Source organism: Carassius auratus, unplaced genomic scaffold, assembly GCF_003368295.1.
Source record: "Carassius auratus strain Wakin unplaced genomic scaffold, ASM336829v1 scaf_tig00002576, whole genome shotgun sequence".
Taxonomy (NCBI): Eukaryota; Metazoa; Chordata; class Actinopteri; order Cypriniformes; family Cyprinidae; genus Carassius; species Carassius auratus.
The window spans coordinates 1,475,560-1,499,386 of NW_020523459.1; the positions used below are offsets into that span (position 1 = coordinate 1,475,560).

The following is a 23,827-nucleotide window of genomic DNA, read 5'->3' on the forward strand; positions in this document are numbered from 1 at the left end:
AGAATGCATCTTTTAGCATTGTGCAGAAATGCATGCTTGTATGTACCTGGTCTAATTCTGGCAGAAATGTAGTTTGAGAACCGAATTGGATACACTCTGATTAAATTGCAGTGTTGATGGTGGTACAACTACCAAGAATGCATCTTTTAGCATTGTGCAGAAATGCATGCTTGTATGTACCTGGTCTAATTCTGGCAGAAATGTAGTTTGAGAACCGAATTTTGCAGACACAAGAACACATGAATGCAATTATTTGTGAATGAGACTCATATGAATGGTGAATATCAATGACTCTGACATTGGCAAAGCCTCAAACTCAATTTTCTTTGTCAGTGTGTGTATCTGACTCAAAGCTCTGTTTCACCCAAACCTCAGCACCCAGTCACTTCTCATCAAACTTTTGCTTTTTGAAATTAATATTAGAATTAAAATAGACATTGGACTCAGACGATTAAAGTCTTGGTGTCTGGATGTGTTTGGCCTTTTCCATCAAAATGTTCTTCAAAAACATCTAACAATAAAAACTGTCAGAAGCACTTAACTTAAGAGGAATGTGTTTTTGTTTACGTGTTTGAAAAGAGAGCCATAGCAGCTCCCATCTTTCACTCGAGCCACTGCTCTTGTTTCATTTAGGAACAGATGCTCCGGGTGAGTGCTTGTGGTTTTGGTATCTTTTGGCTTTTGTGTGCACTGTGCCTCCTAGACACAAACTAACCACATTTTTAGCACTGTGTGCACACACGTCAGCCGGTGCCTTTTATACATAATAGGAATGGCAGGACGAAGAAGAACTATTTCAGCAAAAATAAGCAGTAAGTTCACCGCAAACACAGACACACTCATACTCTTGGCTATGTGAGGAAATGCTTCATTTTCAGGGCGTTTCAAGGCAGACAGGGAATTGTTCACCCCATAAACATAATGTGCAACCAGAATCCCTGAGTAGGGAAGATGAGCTCTTTGGGCTATTTCAGGTCACACCAGACCCATACACTGCTGACGCCTACAGGGGATATTAAAGGTGTCAGTTAGACAGACACAAGACACACATAATTAAGTCCGGTTTGTGGGCAGTCTGACAAGGCCCACGAGTCAAAACACAGCTTTAAATGTAGCCTTGCAAAACATCTTCAGAGAACATTTAAACATTACATCTCTATCCATTTAAACAAACTCAAAACAGCTTTACAGTGTGGAAACAGAGCCCACACATCTAGAACAAAGAACTGGATCAAATGCCTGGGTTATACAGTAAAGCTTAGCTGAGATATGATGCTGGTTTGGTTGATGGGTTTGGGCTGGGGTGATTTTAGGTGGTGTAGAAAAACATTATATATCAATTAAATTTAATCAAATTAATTGCATGATGTGGCAATTAGGGAAATTAATTGAATTAATTAAATTAATGAAATTCGACTGTGAAAATTCCCTCCAAAATATAATCTAAAGCCATTATTGTATTAAATGAGAAAAGTATCAACAACACGTTACAAAAAAGTAGCTTCATAAATACAATTTGATTCAACATAAACTGTATTACACATAACTATGGAACATAAGAAAATATGTTTTTGAGAAATACAGTGAAAGTCATTGTCATTACAGTCCAACATGTTTTTTTTTCCAATGAAAAGATACTCCATATATTGATATAAAATAAATACACACATTAATTATGGGTAAAGCATCCACTATTGATTAGATTCTTTTTCTAGTATTGAACTCATCCTCAATTCGGATCATTTTATTTTCATTGAGCTCACTGTACTGCATTCTGGGATCATTCTGACCTCCCTACCTTTATCTCTCCCAGTCTCTCTCTCTCTTCCTTTCTCTCTCCATTTTCACCCGCTCTCATCTGCTTCTCATCCCTTAGTGAAACTGAATCAAGGGAGTGGGGTGTCCTGTATGTCAGTGCTGGACTCTTTTTCCCATGTAGAAGTGGGGGTTATCTATTCCCACAATATGATACAGCTCAGAGTCTCTGATGCGGATAATGAGCCAATAGATACACACGGATCACCAGTCCAAACAGTGGTTTGTCAGTGTAAATGTATGGGCTGCTAGACTTTGTAGAGGGAAATAAAACGAAACAAATGGAGATTTGACAGGGCAGCCTGCCATTTCAAAACACACATATACAGACATTCTTGTAAGGCTGTCAGTGCCTGTTAGGCTTGGCATCCTGATTAGCAGGCGGTTTGGATCTACTTTCAGAAGACCTTTTCCCCCAACTCCTCTCCCATACACAGACAGAGAGTGAGAGAGAAGGATTATGGGAAAGTCTGATGAAAGGCTCAGTCACACTGAAAGGGAGAATATAATATTCTCATATCCTCATTTCATAAAAAATAATCTATATGTTGCATTTGATTTTTATTATATATATATATATATATATATACACACCAGTTCATTGTGGTTCTCAAATCTAATTTGGTTGAGAACTGTGAGATATTGTACTGGTATCGCTACAGGAACACCCTTTCACCATTTGTATCACTCCACTTACTGTATTTCAGTTGCCAAAATCCATTAAAATAAAAAAAATAATAATACTGTTTTTGTGTCACGCAATGTAGTTTTAAGAGTTTTTTACTTGAGAACGTAGTTTTTTAGACTTCAGATATGCGGTTTGTTAATAAAGATAGATTGCTTCGACGTTTTCGGGAGCTGTGAGCTCCCGGCCATCAGCCACCATTCATTGCTCATGAACCCGCCAAGAGCAGCATCACCTCGGCCAGATTTTCTTGAATTTGTCGCTGTTTTGATGTTGGTTAAACATGTTTTGGGTAATTCTAACCGGCAGACTTTGGTCTCATTAATCTAAAATCTAAAAGAAACTAATTTGATCCAGAGCAAATAGTTTTGCCTTAGTGCAAAATCTCTCTCTCTCTCTCTCTCTCTCTCTCTCTCTTTTGAATATGCATTTAATTTGGGGCCTTAGGAAAAGTTTTCATATGGTATGCTACAATGCTGTAATGCATAAACTCACATGTAGCATTTAAGATGATTTTAAATAATCATAAATAATCAAAATATTACCACAAAATCATAAAGAATTTTAATATTGGCTGTTTATATTTTATCAGACATTATAACATGGATACAATTATTGATTAATGTCTCAGCAAGAGGTTTTTAATATCAGGGCATTCCTACTTTCAGTTACACAGCTTGAAACAAATTCCTAAGGTACTGGAGTTAATAATGAGTATTTATTTGTGTTTAGGAGTTCTGAGACTTAAGACTAAACCAAAAGATCCCTGTGAGTCATTACATTCACAGTATCATCAGCCTTAAAACTGACCCAGATCACACACACATGCAGCCAGTGATGACAGAGCCTCAACGAAGAGAGAATCAAATGTGCTGATGTTCTCCATCACCACATTAAACATGTTATTACTGCAATAAACAAAAAGGCAAGACCGTTTTCTTTGAATGCATATAGTGTCCTAAAGAGACCAGTCCACTAAAGGTGCTCTTTCTCTCTTGCTCTAACCATCTCCCTTTCCCTTTCCATTTCAGAGGAAAACCACCAGCTCCTTCTTTTCCTCCATGGATAATGTGTTTCAAATGACTCCTTGCATCTCTTTCATGCTTCTTTGTCTCTCTCCTGAGGGACAGGGTGCCTCTTGAAGGGCTTGTTTGGAGAGGGATGTTTCCTCCTAAGTTTGGCCTGGACCCGTGGCAGGTTCGAGAGGGGCCCCTGCAGGCCTGTATTCTACAGGTTGATGGATGGCTGTTTCACCGTGGACGGCTCTAAGGGTTTTGGGGGGCTCTTCTGTTCTGTAACGCCGTAACAGGGCTCATTCACCCCAGAGACGGATGGCACTCCAAACAGAGTGAGCAGCAGGGGACCATGTGGCTTAGTAAGCTAACAAGCTCCTGTGTGCTCTTCTCGCAATATACGGAGCACTGTCACACTTGACCTCTACACAGTGGGGTCACGGCTTCTGAAGAACGCAAGGTGGGAGGGGGTCTGCATTTAGCCGGTAAAGACATTATGGGATAGAATGCAGACACATGCACAGAAGCCCCTGGTAGATGGATCTCTTTTTAATCCTTTCTTACATTTTAACCCCTTTCTTAGTTACTTTGGCCCACTGAAGAGGAAAATGTTGTGCTTTAACTAATACAATTAAGCAATGCCTTGGTCATGGGTTCGCATGAACGGATGAAGTGTATATCTTGAATTTAAAGTTGCTTGTATTGTGCAATGCATAATTGTAAAAGTGAACTTGATTAGAAAAAAAATATTTGTAGAAGAATACCTCATAAAATGGCCACAACATCAATATAAAAGGCATGTATGTTTATAACTTTTTGATTTGTTTGTTTATTGTAATAATTACAAGAATCAAGTTTTCCAACAAATAATATAATTCATTAGCTTAACTGTAGAGTTGGTAACAAGTTGGTATACAGTATGAATATAGAATTCACATGTGCACTCAACAGTGTTTGGGTAATTTACATCCTTCTGGGTCATCCAATCAGATTTCCAAGCTGGAACCTATCCATTTGATATGTTTTGGGTTTAAATTACGCTAGCAATAAGTGATATGCTGTTGATTACTGCAGAAAAACATTTGAATACATCTCACCTTGTTAACAGAATCAATATTAATATTTAATATGCTTTTAAACATTAAGTTGACCCTAAACAAAATATCTTTTCTAACAGTGCATATGAATACATTAAAGGGATAGTTCAAGGAAAATTCTGTCATCGTTTACTCCTCATCTCATTCCAAACCTCTGGCATTCTTACTTCTATGGGACACAAAAGAAATTTTGAAGAATGTTGGTGACTAAACAACTTTGATTCCCATTTATTTCCATTATACAGACAAAAATACAATGGAGGTCAATGGGAACCGAACCAATTTGGTTTTCAACATTCTTCAAAATATTTTTCTTTAAGAAAATAAAATGCAAACAGGTTTGGAATGACATGAGAGTGAGTAAAGATGACAGAATTTTGGGTGAACGATCCCTTTTAGGTATTAATTTTACACACTGACACACATAATGTTAGTCTTGTGGCTATACTTTTGAAATCATGTGTATTTTTAACATTTATCATGGTGCAAAAACTTGCACCTTAGACTTCCATTGTCAACAATGGAATTACTAAAGGGATACTTAGAAACTAAGAGATGAGTCCAAAGTATTTTCTGTTATGGACAGCAAGACACAGATGCTGTTGAGAGAGCTTTACTTATTTTGAACTTAGAACATTCCTTTATCTTCTCCTCTCCAACATGTATTCAGTCTTATAGTATCTTCTCTGTAGTGACCTGTCTCACCCTCCTCTGACCTGTTTTCAGGAATTTGTTGGGGAATTTTAAGCTGAAGCTACACGTTGTGGCTATATACAGACCAGCTGACACTGAGAGTGTCTTTAGCACACAGATATACAAACACAGTAAATGTTTGTGTGTCCTGATCGGTATAACTGCTTTCCAAAGTTATAGGGACACAAGTCATCTCAGGCCTGAAGTCAAATGTGCTGAAATATGTAAATCTTGGGCTGAAAAGCCATAAAATCCCTAATTGCTTCAGCTGGTGGGCCAAACGTGGTACTGTAATAACAGACTCTCTGGAATCACAACAATGTCCTAATACATCTCCACACCCGTGATTTTAAACTCTCAGCTAATTCCTCTCTGCATTATTCCAACAAAAACACATTATACCATTAATTGAACCTCTCCAAGATGTTTTTTGAGCCTTTCAAGTCATTTTTGGCTGCCTTTACATGTAGATCTAATCGAATCCAGCAAGCATAAATAGTGGTAACATTCAGGATTAGTGGACACCAAGGAAAGCTGACGTGTTCGGCACAGTCAGTGATGGTTGGAAAGACCTGTCCCCACTCTGTCGACACTCTCTTCCCATCTCCAGCTCGCCACCGTGCTAAATACCACTCCTGTTAGCAGGCATTAAAAAGCCATTCACACCACAGCCATGTGCTTGAGTTGGCCGCCATAATAACGGCCGTCTGGAAGGTGTCCGTTATACACACAGTCTTTCTCTTGCTCATGTATTTTCTTCTTCTCCCTTAGCTTTTGGCACACCTACAGCAATCAGTCTCTCTGTAGTGGTGCTTTGGATGCTGTTGCTGCCTAGACATGGTGGATAAAGTCCCTCATGTGGCTTTTTTTTTTTTTTTTTTTTGCTTAAAACATTGAGAAATGGCTGTTATGACTGTTACCTGTGAGAGCCGGAACAGCGAAGCGTGATTTATGCACTTGAAAACGAAAGGATTTGCTAATGCATGTCGATCGAATATCACGGCTAGCCATGGAAAAGCGCTGTCTGGCACGGATGAGTGCCTGAAGCCATATTTTTCACATTAGTGGTTCTGTAAAGTTGCCTTGTGGTGCACATAAGTGCTGGCATCCTGCTCAAGGGACAACCGAGCCTCGCCAGAGCTGTTCTCGTACTGTGATGTCTATCTGACCATCATCATAATCGCTTACACTGTACATGGGTCCTGTGAATGATCCAGTGTTGCAATGGGGGGCGTCTTGGAAAGTTAAGAGCTTGATGGGTGGGATAGAGATGCTGTAGTGCAAGTCTCTTTTTCTCTGTCTACCTCCTCCCTTAGCCAGGTGGTCTGGCCGAAAACTGACAGGGGCATCAAAAACCAATTACCCAGACTGCTTACACACAGGTTTTGCTCTGCCAAGCCAAACTATGCTATCCGAATAGGACTGCGTGTTCACTCCCACCCGAACCCCCAGCCTCTCTCTTTCTCTGTTTTCAGCTCCCAGCAGAAAGAATGTGAGATGCTACAGTATTATAGCCCTGTTCCCAATATTAGTTTTTCCTCATTTTCATTCATGTCACGGTTTTACGCTGCCTGAAGGAATACGGAGTCGAGGATAAACGGAATAAGGTTTTTAATATATCCAACACAGGGGATATCCAACATGGAGCACAGAGGTAGACACACGTAAGTAGCAAATGGTAATGGTCACAAGTGAGGACAAGTGAGCACAAGTGAGAAGACCCGACCCAACAGAACTGAAGGGACAAGGCTTATGTACAACAGATAATTGGGGAAACACAGGTGGATGGAATCATTAAATTAACAGGGACATGGAACACATGAGGAAGATAATAGACACCTGGGAACTAATCAAACTAAACACGGAAGACAGAAACTGGGTCACGGGCGAAAACAAGCTAAATGAGTCCAGGTGTGTGACAGTACTCCCCCCTCCCGGTAGGTGCGTCCTCGCACCGTAGAAACAACAGAGGGAGGCATGGGTGGGAACCTGGGAGGAGGTTCCGGTGGAGGACGGACTCCCAGGAGGGGGCCAGCAGACAGGGACCACAGAAGGAGGAGCCAGGGAGGAGACGACGGAGGGAGGAGCCAGGGAGGAGACAGGAGCAGGAGGAGCCAGATGGTCCACCAGAGACCAGCCAGGACGGAGATCCAAGGTGGAGTCGACGGCGGGAGGAGCCATGGTGAAGGAAGGGTCGACGACACCAGGGGGCCGACAGGCGGAGACTGCACCGGTGGGTGAGGAGCCCAAGATGGAGCAGCACAGCCGCAGAGCCAGGGGGACGTCGAGGTTCCGGAGGGCCTAGGTGGAGCAGAAGGCTCAGGCGACCAAGGCGGAGGCAGGGTCCTGGCAGACCGATGTGGAGCCGGAGCGACCGAGGATGGAGGTGGAACCGGAGGGAAGGAGGAGCCTGACAGAGCTGGAGGGATGGAGTGACGAGGTGGAACCAGAGGAGTGGAGTCCCGAGGCGGCGGATGGTCGACGACTGACCAAGGTGGAGCCGGAGGGACGAGGGAGCCCGGTGGAGCAGGTGGGATGACAGGCCACGGTGGAGACGAGGGAGCTAAGAGCCAAGGCGGAGCCGCTGGGTCGAAGGACCGAGGAGGAGTCCAGGGCTCGGAGGCTGGAGGCGGAGACAGGGCCTTAACACGCCAAGGCGGAGCTGGAGACTGGCAGTCCAGCGGCGAACCACCGCGCCCCGATGGCGCGGACTGAGGGTGAGCTGCGGGACTGACTGGCACCAGCAGGGATGACGAGGAACTGGCTGGTCTAGGAGGAGGAGAGAGGAGAAGGATGGGAGGAAGGACAGGAGGATCAGGACTGGACGGAACCAGCGAAAGAGGAGTAGAGGGACCAGCAGGTTTGGGAGGAGGCGGGAGAGGGAGGCTGGGAGGGAATACAGGAGACACAGAAGATTCAGGGCTGGGCGGAACCAGCGGTGAAACAGAAAAATCATGGCTGGGCGGAACCAGCGGAGACACAGAAAATTCAGAGCTGGGCGGAACCAGCGGAGACACAGAAGATTCAGAGCTGGGCGGAACCAGCGGAGACACAGAAGATTCAGAGCTGGGTGGAACCAGCGGAGACACAGAAGATTCAGAGCTGGGCGGAACCAGCGGAGACACAGAAGATTCAGAGCTGGGCGGAACCAGCGGAGACACAGAAAATTCAGAGCTGGGCGGAACCAGCGGAGAAACAGAAGATTCAGAGCTGGGCGGAGCCAGCGGAGAAACAGAAAACTCAGGGCTGGGCGGAACCAGCGGAGAAACAGAAAACTCAGGGCTGGGCGGAACCAGCGGAGAAACAGAAAACTCAGGGCTGGGCGGAACCAGCGGAGAAACAGAAAACTCAGGGCTGGGCGGAACCAGCGGAGAAACAGAAAACTCAGGGCTGGGCGGAACCAGCGGAGAAACAGAAAACTCAGGGCTGGGCGTAACCAGCGGAGAAACAGAAAACTCAGGGCTGGGCGTAACCAGCGGAGAAACAGAAAACTCAGGGCTGGGCGTAACCAGCGGAGAAACAGAAAACTCAGGGCTGGGCGTAACCAGCGGAGAAACAGAAAACTCAGGGCTGGGCGGAACCAGCGGAAATGGAGCAGAGGAAATGACTGGAGGAGGTAGGAGTGGGAGACTGAGAGGGTTTACAGGGGAATCAGGGCTGGACGGAACCAGCGGGGAAACAGGAAAATTAGGGATTACCTCCGTAGACCAGTCCATCAGATCCAGAACTTGCTCCATATGACTTTCAGAGACTGCATATAGCTCACCCTCAGTCGCAGGAGTGTGGGCAGGGCTTTCCTCCACGCCCTCGATCTCCACGAGGACTCCCACGATGCACAGTGTTGCCGGCTCACACACCTGGTCAGTCGCGCTCTCGAGATCCGGCTCCCTGTCAGTGGATGGCTCGGACTCTGCGGCTGCGGTGGGCTCTGGCTCCGTGCGGCGTGATGGTGGCTGGCTGGTCTCTGGGTCGGGAGTGGGGCTGGCGAGGTCCTCTATGGGGCAGATGGTGAGAGATGAGCCATTTCTCGCCAGAGTCCACTCCACGAATGCGGCGAAATCCTCTCGAGGACCATCTTCGGACGACAACGCTCTGCATTTGGAGTTCAGGCTGGTGTTGTAGAAGGTGCAGAGCGCGCTGTCCGGGTAGCTGGTGGCATTAGCTAATAGAATAAACTGTCTGGTATGGTCCTCGAGAGAACGTCCTTCCTGCTTCAGCAGAAGGATGAGGAATTCGGGACGATAGAGGGGATCCATAGAAACACTACAAAACAAAAAGACTGAGAAAAAACGAAAGCAAAACGGAGGGAAAGACGCAGTTTTCTACTTTCTCTTTTGTGGTCGGGTCTTCTGTCACGGTTTTACGCTGCCTGAAGGAATACGGAGTCGAGGATAAACGGAATAAGGTTTTTAATATATCCAACACAGGGGATATCCAACATGGAGCACAGAGGTAGACACACGTAAGTAGCAAATGGTAATGGTCACAAGTGAGGACAAGTGAGCACAAGTGAGAAGACCCGACCCAACAGAACTGAAGGGACAAGGCTTATGTACAACAGATAATTGGGGAAACACAGGTGGATGGAATCATTAAATTAACAGGGACATGGAACACATGAGGAAGATAATAGACACCTGGGAACTAATCAAACTAAACACGGAAGACAGAAACTGGGTCACGGGCGAAAACAAGCTAAATGAGTCCAGGTGTGTGACAATTCATTACTGAAGTTGCCTGAAATGCCCATTTAAAATATGTAAACACAATTAAACTGTATTTATAAAATGTCTTCATTCTATGCTTTTTCTCTGAGGCTCTTACCGAGTTTTCTTTCTTTCTTTTTTTCTTTCAGCTGCTCACTGATCTGTACTTTAGTCCTGTTTTAGTATTTTTATGTATGTTTTTTTTTAAATACAGATTTTTATTAAATTTTTAAAATGTCAGTTTTTGTTCATTATTTTTGTTTATATTATATATGCACACGCAAATATATATATATATCAATGAAAGTTGAAAAATAAAAATAATGAAAAATAAAGATTTCATTTTTATTGCAGTTTACTTTTTAATGTATTAATTTTAGTACATCAGTTTAAACTTACTTGAGTCATTTGCCAAGGCAACATTTCTTATATGTACTTTTTTTTTTCTTTACGTTTTAGTTAAGAATAACAACACTTGTTTGTTCAGCTCAGGTTTTGTTACAGTTACGGAGAACATCAGGCCTAAAAAAAAAAAAACATACAGACGTGTGCCCTCTCCTACTTTTGAACCAGAAAAGCTGAGATTTCTCTCGCTTGTTTTCTCTCTCTTTTGGTGGGTGTAATTTCAGTTGCCCATCATCATTTCCCATGGTAACGGTTCCTGAGAAGCCAAAGCTGGAATCGTTAAGCAAATTTGATTTCTCAACTCATTTGCCTTCTATAAACGTTGCCATGTGTTTGATATTACATATAAGCTGTTCCAGTGGGTGCAGAGGGAAAGCTGAGAAAGGAGAGAGGTGGAGAACAGGAATCAGAACATTAAATGGCAGGTGAAATTGAGCGAGATCTGAGGTGGAGGAAAAACAGGGAAGATGAGAGGAACGATACGCCAAAACATCTCTTTTCTTAGTTACAAATAGGAAAAAGGGCAAAAGATCTATTCTTTCAATCAGTCAGTTTCATGGATGTTAAACAAGAACATCCAAATGTTAGGAGGGTTTATTTATTTGTTATTTATTTGATAGGGACAAAGCATGTTGAGTTCAACCAGGAGACAACCGGAATAGCAGACAAACACCATGTCAAAACTCCACAACTGACTTAATGCAATATTTAATGGTTAACTAGAATCTTTGTAGGGTGAATCCACATTATTTTGTTTCTGAAAAAAAAAAGGAAAAAAAAGATTATAAATACAATAGAAGTATTTTACTTAAGGACAGCCTGAAGGTTGGACAGTTTTGTGCAGTTGAAGGAATGTAAGCAAATAAAATGTGTCAACCAAAGACAGAACTAAAAATCTTTCAGCAAGGACTTAAGGATATAGCTCACCCAAAAATGAAAATTCTTGTACCATTTCTTTACACTCATGCCATTCTAAACCCATATGACTGTCATCCAAGATTTTTAGCAATATGTCAAAACTACTTTTTGTCCACACAATGAAACTGGAAAGGTTTGAGGGCCAAACTAATAAAAAATAAAGTAAGTGAAGACATAATTTTCTTTTTTGGTGAACTCTCATTTTTATACTTTGTAAAGAGCATTATGAGCACTAAATGAAGGCTGTGAAGGGTTGTGAGAGAGCAGAGATGGGTTAAGAATATTTAATAATAAAGGAGTGAGGATAATCCAAGACTGGGTGATGAACTGTTAGTGATGGATATGTGTCACCGTCTCCCTCGTGATGTCACTGGCACTAAACCAGTATTGGCATAATGCAGAAATTTAATAGTGTGCTAATCTGGACCTATCTGCTGTCGTTTTAGACGGACCGGGGAAAAAAGGCCTCCAAATAGCATAAACAAGTATTGTAGAAGTACTTGGATCCACATGTAGCTATATAATCCACTCTCTAACAACCATGAACAGTGAGCACTGTTTTACATCACTTATTTATTGATGAAGTGGGACTGAATCTCATAAAAAAATGGATGGAGGGATGGACAATCTTTCCCATGATGCCTTGCTCGAGAAAGCAGAATGGCAATGACTGTGCAACTGAATATGAGACCTTGTTAATATCACTGAAGCCTGTCTTTATCCCTCAGGCGCTGATGATCAGGACTCCGAGACCAAAGAGGTTACAGTGACAAAGTGGAGGGAAAAGGTTGACAGGGATTCAGAGGATTTATGTGCACGCCAGTTAAAACTTTATGAGAGGAGCAGCATTTCAAGCAATCCAGCAGGCGTTCTTAACATCAGTCCGAACCTGGCGGGGGCGAGCTATGAAAACTTTGTCTGAGGCGGAGGTAGAAGAGAGGCGTGTTTTAATCAGTGGCCGGCAGCATCTGTTCAAACAATAACAGCCTTGCTGAAGCTTTATAGCGCAAAGCTGTCCATTAGGATCATGAATGTTGTGATTAGGGCAGTGATTCTTACTCTGCATGCTTGTCCAGGGGTCACAAAAGTAGCCATATCCCATCTTTAGTCGTCTCGCGGGGTTTGTGTGGACATGTGCAGGCAGAATCCAGAGGAGTGTTTATGGAGAGTATGGAACGTATTAGAGCAGAGGTCACCGAGAGGCTGCCCATGTGTGCTGTGGACCTGATAAGAAGCAGAAAAAGACCCTTGGATCTACTCTAACCTAGAACTGAGGGTCTCTGGATTATCAGGAAACAATGTTCGCAATACGTTTAATTTCTGTAATGGTACAGATTTCTGAGACTGAATATTCAATGTGGAATAAGTATATAAGTAAGAACTATAAAGTGAGACTTGATTTTATCCACTGAGATTTGATTGAAAGAGGTAGAAATGTGTTAAGATATATTATTAGCACATTGCTTTCCTTACCCATTTAGCCTAAGTTAAATTAGTAAAATAAATATTGATATTTGCTATATAGACATACATACATACACGCACACACACTACCATTTAAAAGTTTTGGGAAGGGTATGTAAGTATCTTTTAAAATATTTTTATGCCAGTCAGTTAGGTAGGTTATAAATACAGTAAAAACAGTAATATTGTGAAATATTGTGACAATTTATTTCAATTCTATTGTAATATAATTTACAATGTAATTTATTTCTATGCTTGCAACACTGAATTTTCAACAGCCATGTCACTTCAGAAATCATCAACCTCTTAATATGCTGATTTTGTGCTCAAGAAAGATTTCTATATACATTAATCACAATCATTTTCCTTTCTGATGCAAACCCATCAGATGACCTCAGATGATGCTAACTCAGAAACAACATACAAAACTTCCAAATATTGCTACTAGTGTGATTGCATCATATCATAATTGCTGTTAATAGTGTTCATCATCTGGTTGACTACGTCTTAACTACGTATTAATTTTTCAGAAATTTCTGTCATATGCACATAAACTGACAGTGATCACTGATAAGCTAGTACTAATTATTATAGAAACTTGGTTTTCTGTAAAGTTGCTTTGCAATGATTTGAATCGTAAAAAGCGCTATACAAATAAATTTGAACTGAATTGCATTGAATATTCAGTTTCTCATATAAAGTCAGCATCTTGCAGTTCTTGCTTTTTCAAAAGTGATTAAGTTGACCACACAAGTAGTGTGTGTGTGTGTGTGTGTGTGTGTGTGACAAATATATTTCAGTCTCTAAATCTCTGTTCTTTGTTCCAATAACAAACGCAAAACTGGAAAGTCTCCTCATATTTCTGAAAGGGTGCCATGTTTGTGGTCAGTCACCTCAGAATCTTTCCTATGAAGAGGGAACACTCTCAAAACCTCATTATCTGTTGACTGTTTGAAGAGTGTTTGCAGTTTGCTTCTGATGTAACTCTGTTACACCCATTGCTTGTATTTGTGTGTATGTGTGTTTTATTTCTGTAAAATAGACCTTGTTTTCACTGATAGGAAAGAGAGCTGGTGGGCGACCTCTCACATGACGTGAGGTCATTAAAGCAAAGATTTAATCACTGTTCCATTCTCAAAGAAGGAATGCAGTGAAGAAGGGGGATCACAGCTATGTGGAATAGCACTCTGTCTCTTGCATTCCCAGCTGCTGGGAACTCATAGCCCTGCTGCTTAAGCACAATCTATCTGCCAATGTGTAGAATTCATTAGGGCTGGAATACTGTAGCACGACAGACTTAGCAAGACAGGCCCTTCATTCAGTCATTGAGATATTTCATGAATCACTAACAATAAGAAGCACCAGGGACCACTCACTGTTAACAGCAACTTGCATGCTCAAACCCAGCCTCAATTTCTGTATGATAAGACATTTATATGGTTCTTTAAATTACATATCAAGAGGAGCATGTTCATCTGTTTTTTACTGTGCCCCTATCAGGCCATTTTTAAGGTTCCTAATAATGTTTTGGGAGTCTCCTACTACAGGTTTACATGCATGCATGGTCAAATAAACATTTTTGTTCCTCAAAATATGCATTTAATATAATTTTCCTCAAACGATTCGTTTGAAGCAGTTCTAAGGTTCAGTCTCTCTAAACACCTAATTTCCATGAGCCTACCCGTACTCTGCTCTGATTGGTCAGATGACCCAGTCTGTTGTGATTGGTCTACCATGCATGGTGCATGTCGAAAACGATACACCCATTGCCATTTTTCCATAGATTGATAGAAAAAAAATAGTATTAATACTTACAGGTAGTGTTCAGTGGAGCCAGCTGGTCCAAATAAACACCCAGTTTTTAGAGAGCAAGCATGAACAGCATATTGACTTAGGACCCCTCCACGATTTTATTCCAGGGGGGAACGCGATTGCCCATGATCACTTTTGATTCCCCTTTACTCCTATACTTCTATTTTAAACTTGACAGAAAGCTGTAAAAGTCACAGAACATGATGTTTGTCGGGCAGAAACGTCAGTGTGGACTGCATGGAACATTTCCTTTGTGAGGAAGGGCACACCCTCCTTCCTCGCTGTGTGTGTGCCATGCTCTGGTTAAGATGGCACTTTGATCTAGGTAACTACCTCCCATTTTGATGAAAGTAAACATTCAAGGTATCCGAGGCTTGGCTTTTCCACTTCAGTGAATTCCAGAGCAAGCCTCTTATTCAGGCCAATACATAATTTTCTAAGTGGTTCTGGATAGCAGGGGGCAATTTAGTCATTAAAAAGGCCAATTAAGTAATTAAGCCAGCAGTTTGACTGCCGCATGTATGCTCACAAGCCCCTTAGAATGCCTGAATTGGCTCCAGTGCCGATTTTACGCACATTTGTTCTTGATATCATTGAAGGGTTAAGTCCCCTAGTGGACATCCTCCAAATGGAAGTTGCATTCCTTTAAAATTAAAAGCATGATAGGTAATTAAGAAAATGAAGTTGTTGATAAAAAACCAAGAGTCAGAAGCATTTATGATATAGACAGTGCCATAATCTTGGGTAATATTTAAAGACATGCTTAAAAAAATCATCCAGTCAGCCATGTGTAAAAACAACCAAGCTACAGTACCATCTTGAAACAATGAGAAAAGAATTTGATGATAACCTCTTTGCTTCCATCAGACTGAAGCTCATGTATTCTCATTCCCACATTCTGAGATTCTAATTCCATGGTATGCTGACACCGATATTCCATTCTGCAGGTAGTATGTCACAGGGGTGTGCAAAGAGCCTCCACAAAGTGGACTAGAGTAAGAAAACACTGGAGACTCAGGAGAATATTTTGGGCCAGGAGGTTATCCAGCAAGAGCAGAGAGGTGGCTGCTTTATCCATCACACTGTTGCACATGTCAGCGGATCATAGCGCTCAGTTCTTTAAAAAAGTCAGATTCTCCTTAATTCTATCATTTAAATATGCATTATTTATCTGAGGTCCATCAGATGGTTACAGCATGGAGTGCTGAGTAAATATTTGTAGCAGAATACTGATGATAAACTGTTTTGAACACAAGCCAGTTGAGACATTTGCTAAATGTGTGATGGAAATTTTCCATACTTTTTCCATCATTCCTAATAACATATCTGATTAAGTAATAAGCAGGCAAAAGTGCAACTACACTGTGATTCAGCTGTTTGCTTGTGATGTTCTGTTGCTAGTCTGAAATAAGTATTTAATGCTGGAAAAAAAAATATTATTGTGAAATATGACAATTTAAAAAAAACAATTCTTGAATATATTTTCATATAGGAATAAATGTAATTTATTTCTGCGATGGCAAAGCTGAGTTTACAGCAACATTACTCCAGTCTTCAGTACCACATGATCCTTCAGAAATCATTGTAATATGCTGATTTGGTGCTCAAATAATAATATTAATATTTTATATATATTTTTTTTTTTTCAGGATTGTTTGATTAGACGGTTAAAAAAAATAATGTATTACGTTACGTGTATATGTCTTTACTGTCACTTTTAATCAATGTCCTTGCTCAATAAAAGTGTTATATAATAATTATAATAAAAGATCTTACTGACCCCAAATATATGAACAAGAACAAGTTATATAAGGAAACTGAAATTTCATTCACAATATGACTGGCTATACAGAATGGTTTATTCTTTCTCTGCCAACAAAAAGACTGTAGTCAATACAATGTGAATTCTCTGCAGCAAACACAGAGAAGCGAAGTGATACAAACAAATTAGTGAAATAGAACTAATTGCTGTATAATAATATGGCGAAAAGCTCATGGCAACTTCACAGTGAGTGTACAAATATTTCTGTTGTATTTGACCTATACATTTCTGTTAATCCCATTTTAACAGACTCTATCCCTCCATGGTCCATCAACACTTCAGCACTTCTTCACAGTTGAAAACAGATGTGGCTTCTGCTAAAGTGTGAGTTCCAACAACTTTATTCTGTTAGTCTGAGTTTAAGTTTGCAGTGGGGTTTTCACTGCCTACACAGGGCCTAAAATAGCCTTGTGACACCTTCTATGTTAGCCAGTATCACAGAGATTCTAGTATCCATGAAATTGTCTACATCGTGACCTTTGACCTGGTGTATATATATGATGTTCTTCTACATTTTTGTCTCCTCCCTGAATGTTCAAATGCTAGCTACAACATGACCCCAAGATAAATAAGCACATATGTACATTGCTTTAGCATAGGCATGAGGCATTCAGTCCACTGATGCATTATGGGAGCTTGCCCTTCATCCCTATAGACACCCGGTGCTGCTTGGTGTATTCTGCATGCTTTAAGCTTTAAGCAAGCATGTGTTGCTTCCTATCATACCTAGCTGTCTATGATATTCCACATTTGCAGAGCTGGAGATGAACCATGTGCTCCATCTGGCCTTTGAAACTCACCACTCCTGCTTCAAGAGCAAGCCAAACCCTCCCCAATGCTCTTCAACTTTCCTATGCACTCCATCCAAGAGCCAGACGTGGATCTGTGCCGGGCCAGGCTAACCACTCTATCCTCCAGGCATCACACCCCATTATCCTCCAAGGAACCAAATCAGCAATGGGATGGGGACCTGCCTTTCTGTAGCACCTTCTGAGCTCAAAGCACTTCCTGAGCTCTTGGCGTGGTTTCCCACTGAACAGGGAGGAAAAGTTCAGGCTAACTGCTTCAACCCAAGGTAAAGGCCAGGGAGGTTTACACAAATCCTGGTGTGGAGATGCCAGCAACACCTGATGACTCATGCCGCGAAACCCAGAGAAAGAGAGCACTGCAAGTTTGAGGATATCGCAGGCAGTTACTTTTATTGGGAACGATTAATACGCCGGCTAGCGGCATTTGGAAGCTTTCCCAACTCTGATCTCCCACAATCCCATGGCTCATGTTTCAGATTAAGCCTCGCAGCGACACCACAGCCTACACATCATCCAACCCCTTCTTTCTTGCCTCCATGCATGATCGTGCTGTCTGACCTAACTCCTGATTGAGCGTTCCAGGCGAGCAAGGCGCTTAAATTATCCCTCAGATTCTGTCATCTTCATTTCATGCTCTTTACTTCTTTTGGGACTATTTTTGGATGGAAAGCTGTATGAAATTCAGATTTTCAAAAGCTTGCTGATTAGCCCTGTGATTAAAATGGATCGCTGGCTGAGCCTTCACCAGAATCTAAAGCAGAGACTTCTAGAATTATTAAGAGCACTTTGTAAAAGTTCATATTGCAGTGCCTAACTCCATCTGTTCTGCCCATTCTAGTGACATTTAGTGTATGAACATAATTCAGTCAAAGAAATAACTAATGCAATAAATATCCAAACTGTAATTCTATCTAAAACCTATTCTTTCTGAAAACATTATTTTGCTGCTACATAAAAATAAAGAAAAAATAAGAAAAAAAGATATTTTAACTTTGTCAGCCTGGGAATGAGAGTGGTATTTTGACCTCTCTCAGATTAAAGACGAGAGAGCTGTCACCCTGTGCTAGATCCTCATTTCCCACGATTCCTTACAGGAGCTGCGCTGGCTGGTGGGCCCTGCAGGCATGTTCTTTTTTGACAGCATATTTAGGAGGTGCTGATGAAAGTGGAGAGGCTATGTTGCACCGTACCCTATTAAATTAGCACAGGAGCCCTGTTGCCTGTCACACAGGGGCCCCTGCTCACAGATTCAATTGCAGGGTCAATGTTCATGTCTGTGTTGCTGCCACCAATGCAGGTTTTGTGGTGGTAAGCAGTGTATTAATGTTGTGTTGACGTCTTTTTGGACTGCAGTGAATGCCAAATATCAATAATATTTTGGATTAAAAAAAAAGAAGAAGCTTTTTTTTACCGTTTTTGATGTAAAGTATGATGTGTGTGTGTGTGTTTGTGTGTATATATATATATATGTATATTTTTGATATATATATAATTTTTCTTTATAGATAAAATATATATATAAATAAATTAATATTTTTTAAATGTACATATATGACATAAATTCTATATAAATAGGGTATAGTGTGTGTGTGTGTGTGTGTGTGTATGCGTGTGTGTTTGTGTGAGTGTGTGAGACACGCAAGGAACAAAAACACTCTGCATGTTTAATATAACTCCTCCGCTCTATACATTTCTGTGACCCACTCCTTTTTCAGTGAAGAAATAAAAGCTGGATACCCTCCACCTGCATATCATCAAGCAATTAGGTTAGTTTGTCCATCTTTCACTCTAATGTTACATTCGACAGGCAGCAATAGGATAATCAAGATGTGTCAGATGACAGCGTGACCCCACAGGCAGACAGTCATTCTCTTTTCTCCCTCTATACCTCATCAATTTAATTCAGCATTGATTTCCACACCAGTCTATCAAACTACTAGCTGCTCTCCTTCCCCCTCTGACTTAACTCCAGACTTTTATCTCATTTCCTCTCTTCTCTGGTTTGTCTGTGGATATTCATAATCACTTAATCCATTACAGCACCTTTTTTTTACCACCGGATCTCCCATGCACCCTTGCCAAAACACACACACACAGGCCTCTCTGTCTGCTTGCCTACTCACTGACCTGTGAGAAGTTCAGTCCATTCAGGGGATGGCACTGTTCCTCCACCCTCTCCACAGCACCTGTCTGCTTTCCGAGGTGCTCAGCTTCCTGTGCCAAGAACAGGTCGAGTACCGGAGTTCCTCGCGACCGCACATCTGCTTCCGTCAGCGAGTTCACCATCAGCATCACCCATACGGGCCTCTTGCGTTCCCAGTTCCCTGCAATGGCATTGAAGAGGTAGTCTGCATAAAGCCCTTGGCCACGCTGGTCTGCTGTCATCCAGAAGGGCATCATGTGTTTGACATAGTCCAGGTGGCGTTTGAGTCGGCGGTAGAGATCACGTGGCAGTAACGTCTGGAGGTTTTCTCCATTGGGCAGAAGCTGGCAGCTAGTGAGTTTTGAGATGGTTAGAGGATCTGTGAGATCCAGTTCAAAGAAAACATTGGTGCTGGTCTTGAAGGCCCGTTTTGAGCTCTCAGGGATGTAGTCCCAGACTCGAGTGTACGGGACGTGGATTGTCCCAAACAGATAGGACAGAGGGAAAGGGGGAGGCCGTTTCACCGTCCACAGAAAGGAGTTCATGTCTTTTTGCTTGATGAGGAGAAAAGGAAGAAGAGATTTTAGGCTCAAAGGCTCAGTAGCAAAACATTACACTGAAAGAAATATATTCTAACTCAAATAATAACGCTCAAAGATTAGCCTGTATATTTAATTATCATAAATAATAACATAATCTATGTTTTAAACAGCATAGATCAATATAAATCAGACTGATTAAGTACCTCCACAGGGTTACAGACATTCATATGCATTAACCTTTTCCTTGATTAAAGTCAAATTGAGGGGGGAAAAACACCATATAGTAGCTGTGTCACAGAGGACTCGGTTCATGCCAGTGCACTGATAGAGCTGGCGTATTAAATCTGTGGTGGAAATGTTTAACTGGGGTTCTTAGTTTACAGTGTGCCTCTCCTCGTAAAAAGGGCCTTTACACTCTGCAGCGCTGCAAACCTCTGCTATTCTGCACCCTCTGAAACTTTCAAGTATTTACTAGTTGCTGAGGCTGTCAATAGCTGTGTCCTTGTAAAATGTAACTTTCAATGAACAACTCACGCTTAAACGATGAACCTTTAAATTTAATGAATCGTTCAACCACCTCAGATCAGGAAAGAGCAGTTTAGAGTTTATTAACCACGAGTCAGAGTTGATGTTAATGAGAACAGCATTGCAAGTGATGTTCGACTATGATTGTATACCCCCCCCCCCCCCCTCCAAGATATCTTATGCTTGCTCACATTAAGAAATGCTATTCATACATAAATGACTTGGTTACAACTCTTCTATGATTATTTTTGAATTTATGTCATTTTAATATTTTTGTCAGGGTGTAAGTTGCAGAACATAATTTTTCTGTCATGTGAAAAAAATAGATAGGATGCCATTTCATGATGTGTATATACATTTGTATATATTTGTTTATAGAATTACCTACATTTGAAAACTTTCTGAAAATAACAATTTTGAAAATAAGGAGTACATAAAGGGTTTTTACTTGACGGTTACACCATGTGACATTTTAAGCTCATACAATAAAAAAATAAAAAATAAAAAAAATAATAATAATATATATATAAATGGTATGTGTTTCAAGAATGTATTAAAAACCAACATATAATACAAAGATTAGATTGCATTTCTAAGAACTTAGCACGTCTTAATACTATCTTTTAATTTTATTATTATTATTTTATTTTTTAATCCAACATTCTTATTTTTCAGTGATTTTAATGTGCCTCCATATACTGCAGTTATTCATTATTATTTTTTTTATTTTTTTTTGGGGGGGGGGGTCTTTACGTCTGAAATGGCCACTTTTGTTCGCGACTGCTCATGTATTCATATTGTATTTGGACACCTGTGGACGTGTCTCGAACACTGACCAGCTTTACTGGAGAGAAGCTTATATACTAAAGTAATATCTTCTGAATGAGCAGGTCACATTCACAAACCCTCTGCTCTGTTTTATGGAGTAAATTCTTAACCAAAACCAGGCCTCGCAGTACTCGCGCATTATGAATTACATTAAGAATGCACAGGTCATGTCCTGGACAATGGGACCATTAATGATATAAATCTACAGGAAAAGATAAACATTACTTGTCAAAACAAATAGAAAGTTTGGAAGAACGTTTGCGTGCATAATGCATTAATTTTCGGTTTGCACGCCTATAAATACACAAACGCTGTATGGAATGAGTGAAGAATCAGCACTCTCTTTTAAAACTTGGGATAGTCGATATTAAATATGTTTGATGGAATATAATGTATCCATCCTTATGATTTCCTCCTCGACCGATGATGAATTCTCTCATCCATGCTCTGTGAGGCTCAAATGAAAGCGAAACATTAATTGCGTTAAGCAGCCTCGCGCAACTCGCCAAATCATAACGAAGTAAATATGCTCCATAACTACTTTAACAGTTCTCGTCTCAGTGAAATTTGATCTGTTTATGGGGGTCAGTGATTTTTTTTCCCCCATATAAATGCATTTGAAGTCAATTCACCCGTGGGGCTTCCCTCTTTTTCCTTTGACACGTAAACTGGCACTGCACTGGCAAGATTTTAGCAGTATTTCACTTGGCACAAAAGGTCATTTTTCTGGCCCAGATTTCTACGATTACATGACAAGAAGTGACACGCGGCTGGCTGGACTCCACTAAATAATTATTGTTTTAAAATAGATATTCCGTTATGGCTCATTTGATAACCGAAATGCAACAAATATAATAATTATCTTAAAATATTTGTTTTTGTAGCAATTATAATTTCACTTTAAAAATGTCTAATGTTTATCCAAATGTACATTATAACTTTTATTTTAAGGCTATCTGTTAATGATATGAAGAGGAACAATATAATGCAGAATAATTAAATGAGACACGAACCTCACAGCAGAACTAATTAATGTTTTATGTTAAAATAGCAGTTTAATGTTTTGATTTGTTGTAAAATGCACACGTAGCTATTTTAGTGGCCTAGTGCAGTTGTTTAAAAGAAATTGAAGTCTGAGAAAAAGATAGTACAGATAAAATGAGTTGATCTGTTTTTAACCTATTTCCATCAACTAAAAAGTTTCCAAGTTAAATTTAAACCAAACTAAATGTTATCAAACATTACAACCATTCTAATAATTTCGACTCACAGTCTTTAAATTGAATTATTTCAGTTGTTGGTAATAAAAGCACCTGTTTAATATAGCCCACATCACCAGCGGAGAAGATCAAACAGCGAACCATTCTCCTATAATAATGTCATGCAGAATAGATCTTAATGACACGCCATTTAATAGGTTCTGCAAAGGTGAGTGCAGTGCGCGCGAAGCAACTTCATGCGCAATAGATAAACTCACCGATACGGGCTTGTCACATTTCCGCGTGCTCTGGTGCGTGTCCCACGGTGAGCCCACTTGAAAGAAAGCGCATAAAGCTACCAACCATCGTAGTCCCGAGTGACAGTTCATTTCGAGATGAGAGGGCACAGGACACCTCACGCTTCCCCCTGTCCCGTTACCTCTGTTGTTTACTATTGTCTCCTAGTTTCACAGCACAAATAAAATGTTTTGCCCTCTCGAAAGGCAAGCATTCTGCCCCTCCGCCATTCTCCTGCCCCAGATTTCACAGGGATTCGCCTTGTCTCCCCCCTCTCTCTCTCTCTCCTTCTCTCCCTCTCTCTCTCTCTCTCTCTCTCTCTCTAGCTGCCCAGCTGTGGAGAGCACAAACTCTACGCTGCACCCCTCAAGTTTCCAGTTTAACTGCGCAGAGAACGTGGAACGCCTTGAATGTTCCCCCCTCTGCTTGTTAAGACGAAGGAGAGCAGGTTCTTTCGGAGGACGAGTGTTTAACATTTTCTGTAAAACTATTTAGAAGCTCCGTACCATTTAACAGTTTTCTATAATGTTAATGCAGGAGCTATACTACTTTGTCACAAAAAATCTAGCCTACTTACAGTGTTGGGGGAAGTTACTTTTAAAAGTAAAGCATTGCAATATTGCGTTGCTAAACAACAAAAAGTGTAACATACACACTCTAATATACATGACAAGACAATGTATAAATATACATATACAAGACAAGAAATATAAATATTTTAATAAATAGAATGTGATGTGCAGGGACTTCTGGAAATGTCTTTTTACTATGTTTCTTCTAAATTATAACTTTTTTTTCTTACTGTACATGTGCATGTATTATCTTGTTAAACATAGTTTTTAACTGTAAAATATATTTTAATTCATACTTTAGTTCCATAAACTTTTTTTATATTTTACAGTAAAACTGCATGTAGGCCTACATTTTATTCATAAAAGCTAATAAGTAATCACTAATATAAAGGTGACTTCCAGTTATAACTATTTATTCTTCTAATTAAACTAAAAACATTTGACATCTATTTTAGGGAGTCAAAATAAACCGGCAGTGAAAA

General features: G+C 40.7%; 1 protein-coding gene across 1 annotated transcript in view; it reads right to left on the reverse strand.

The window, feature by feature from the left end:
• Nucleotides 1-23,070, reverse strand: part of LOC113069909 (metalloprotease TIKI2-like) — a 52,205-nt gene extending 29,135 nt beyond the window's left edge. Inside the window, exons 1-2 of the mRNA XM_026243020.1 lie at nt 22,755-23,070; nt 19,367-19,936 (exon numbers count right to left, since the gene is read on the reverse strand). Of these exons, the coding sequence (XP_026098805.1) occupies nt 19,367-19,936; nt 22,755-22,865 (681 nt within the window). The 5' untranslated portion in view covers nt 22,866-23,070. The remainder of the gene's footprint in view (nt 1-19,366; nt 19,937-22,754) is intronic.
• Nucleotides 23,071-23,827: the final 757 nt, after the last annotated feature.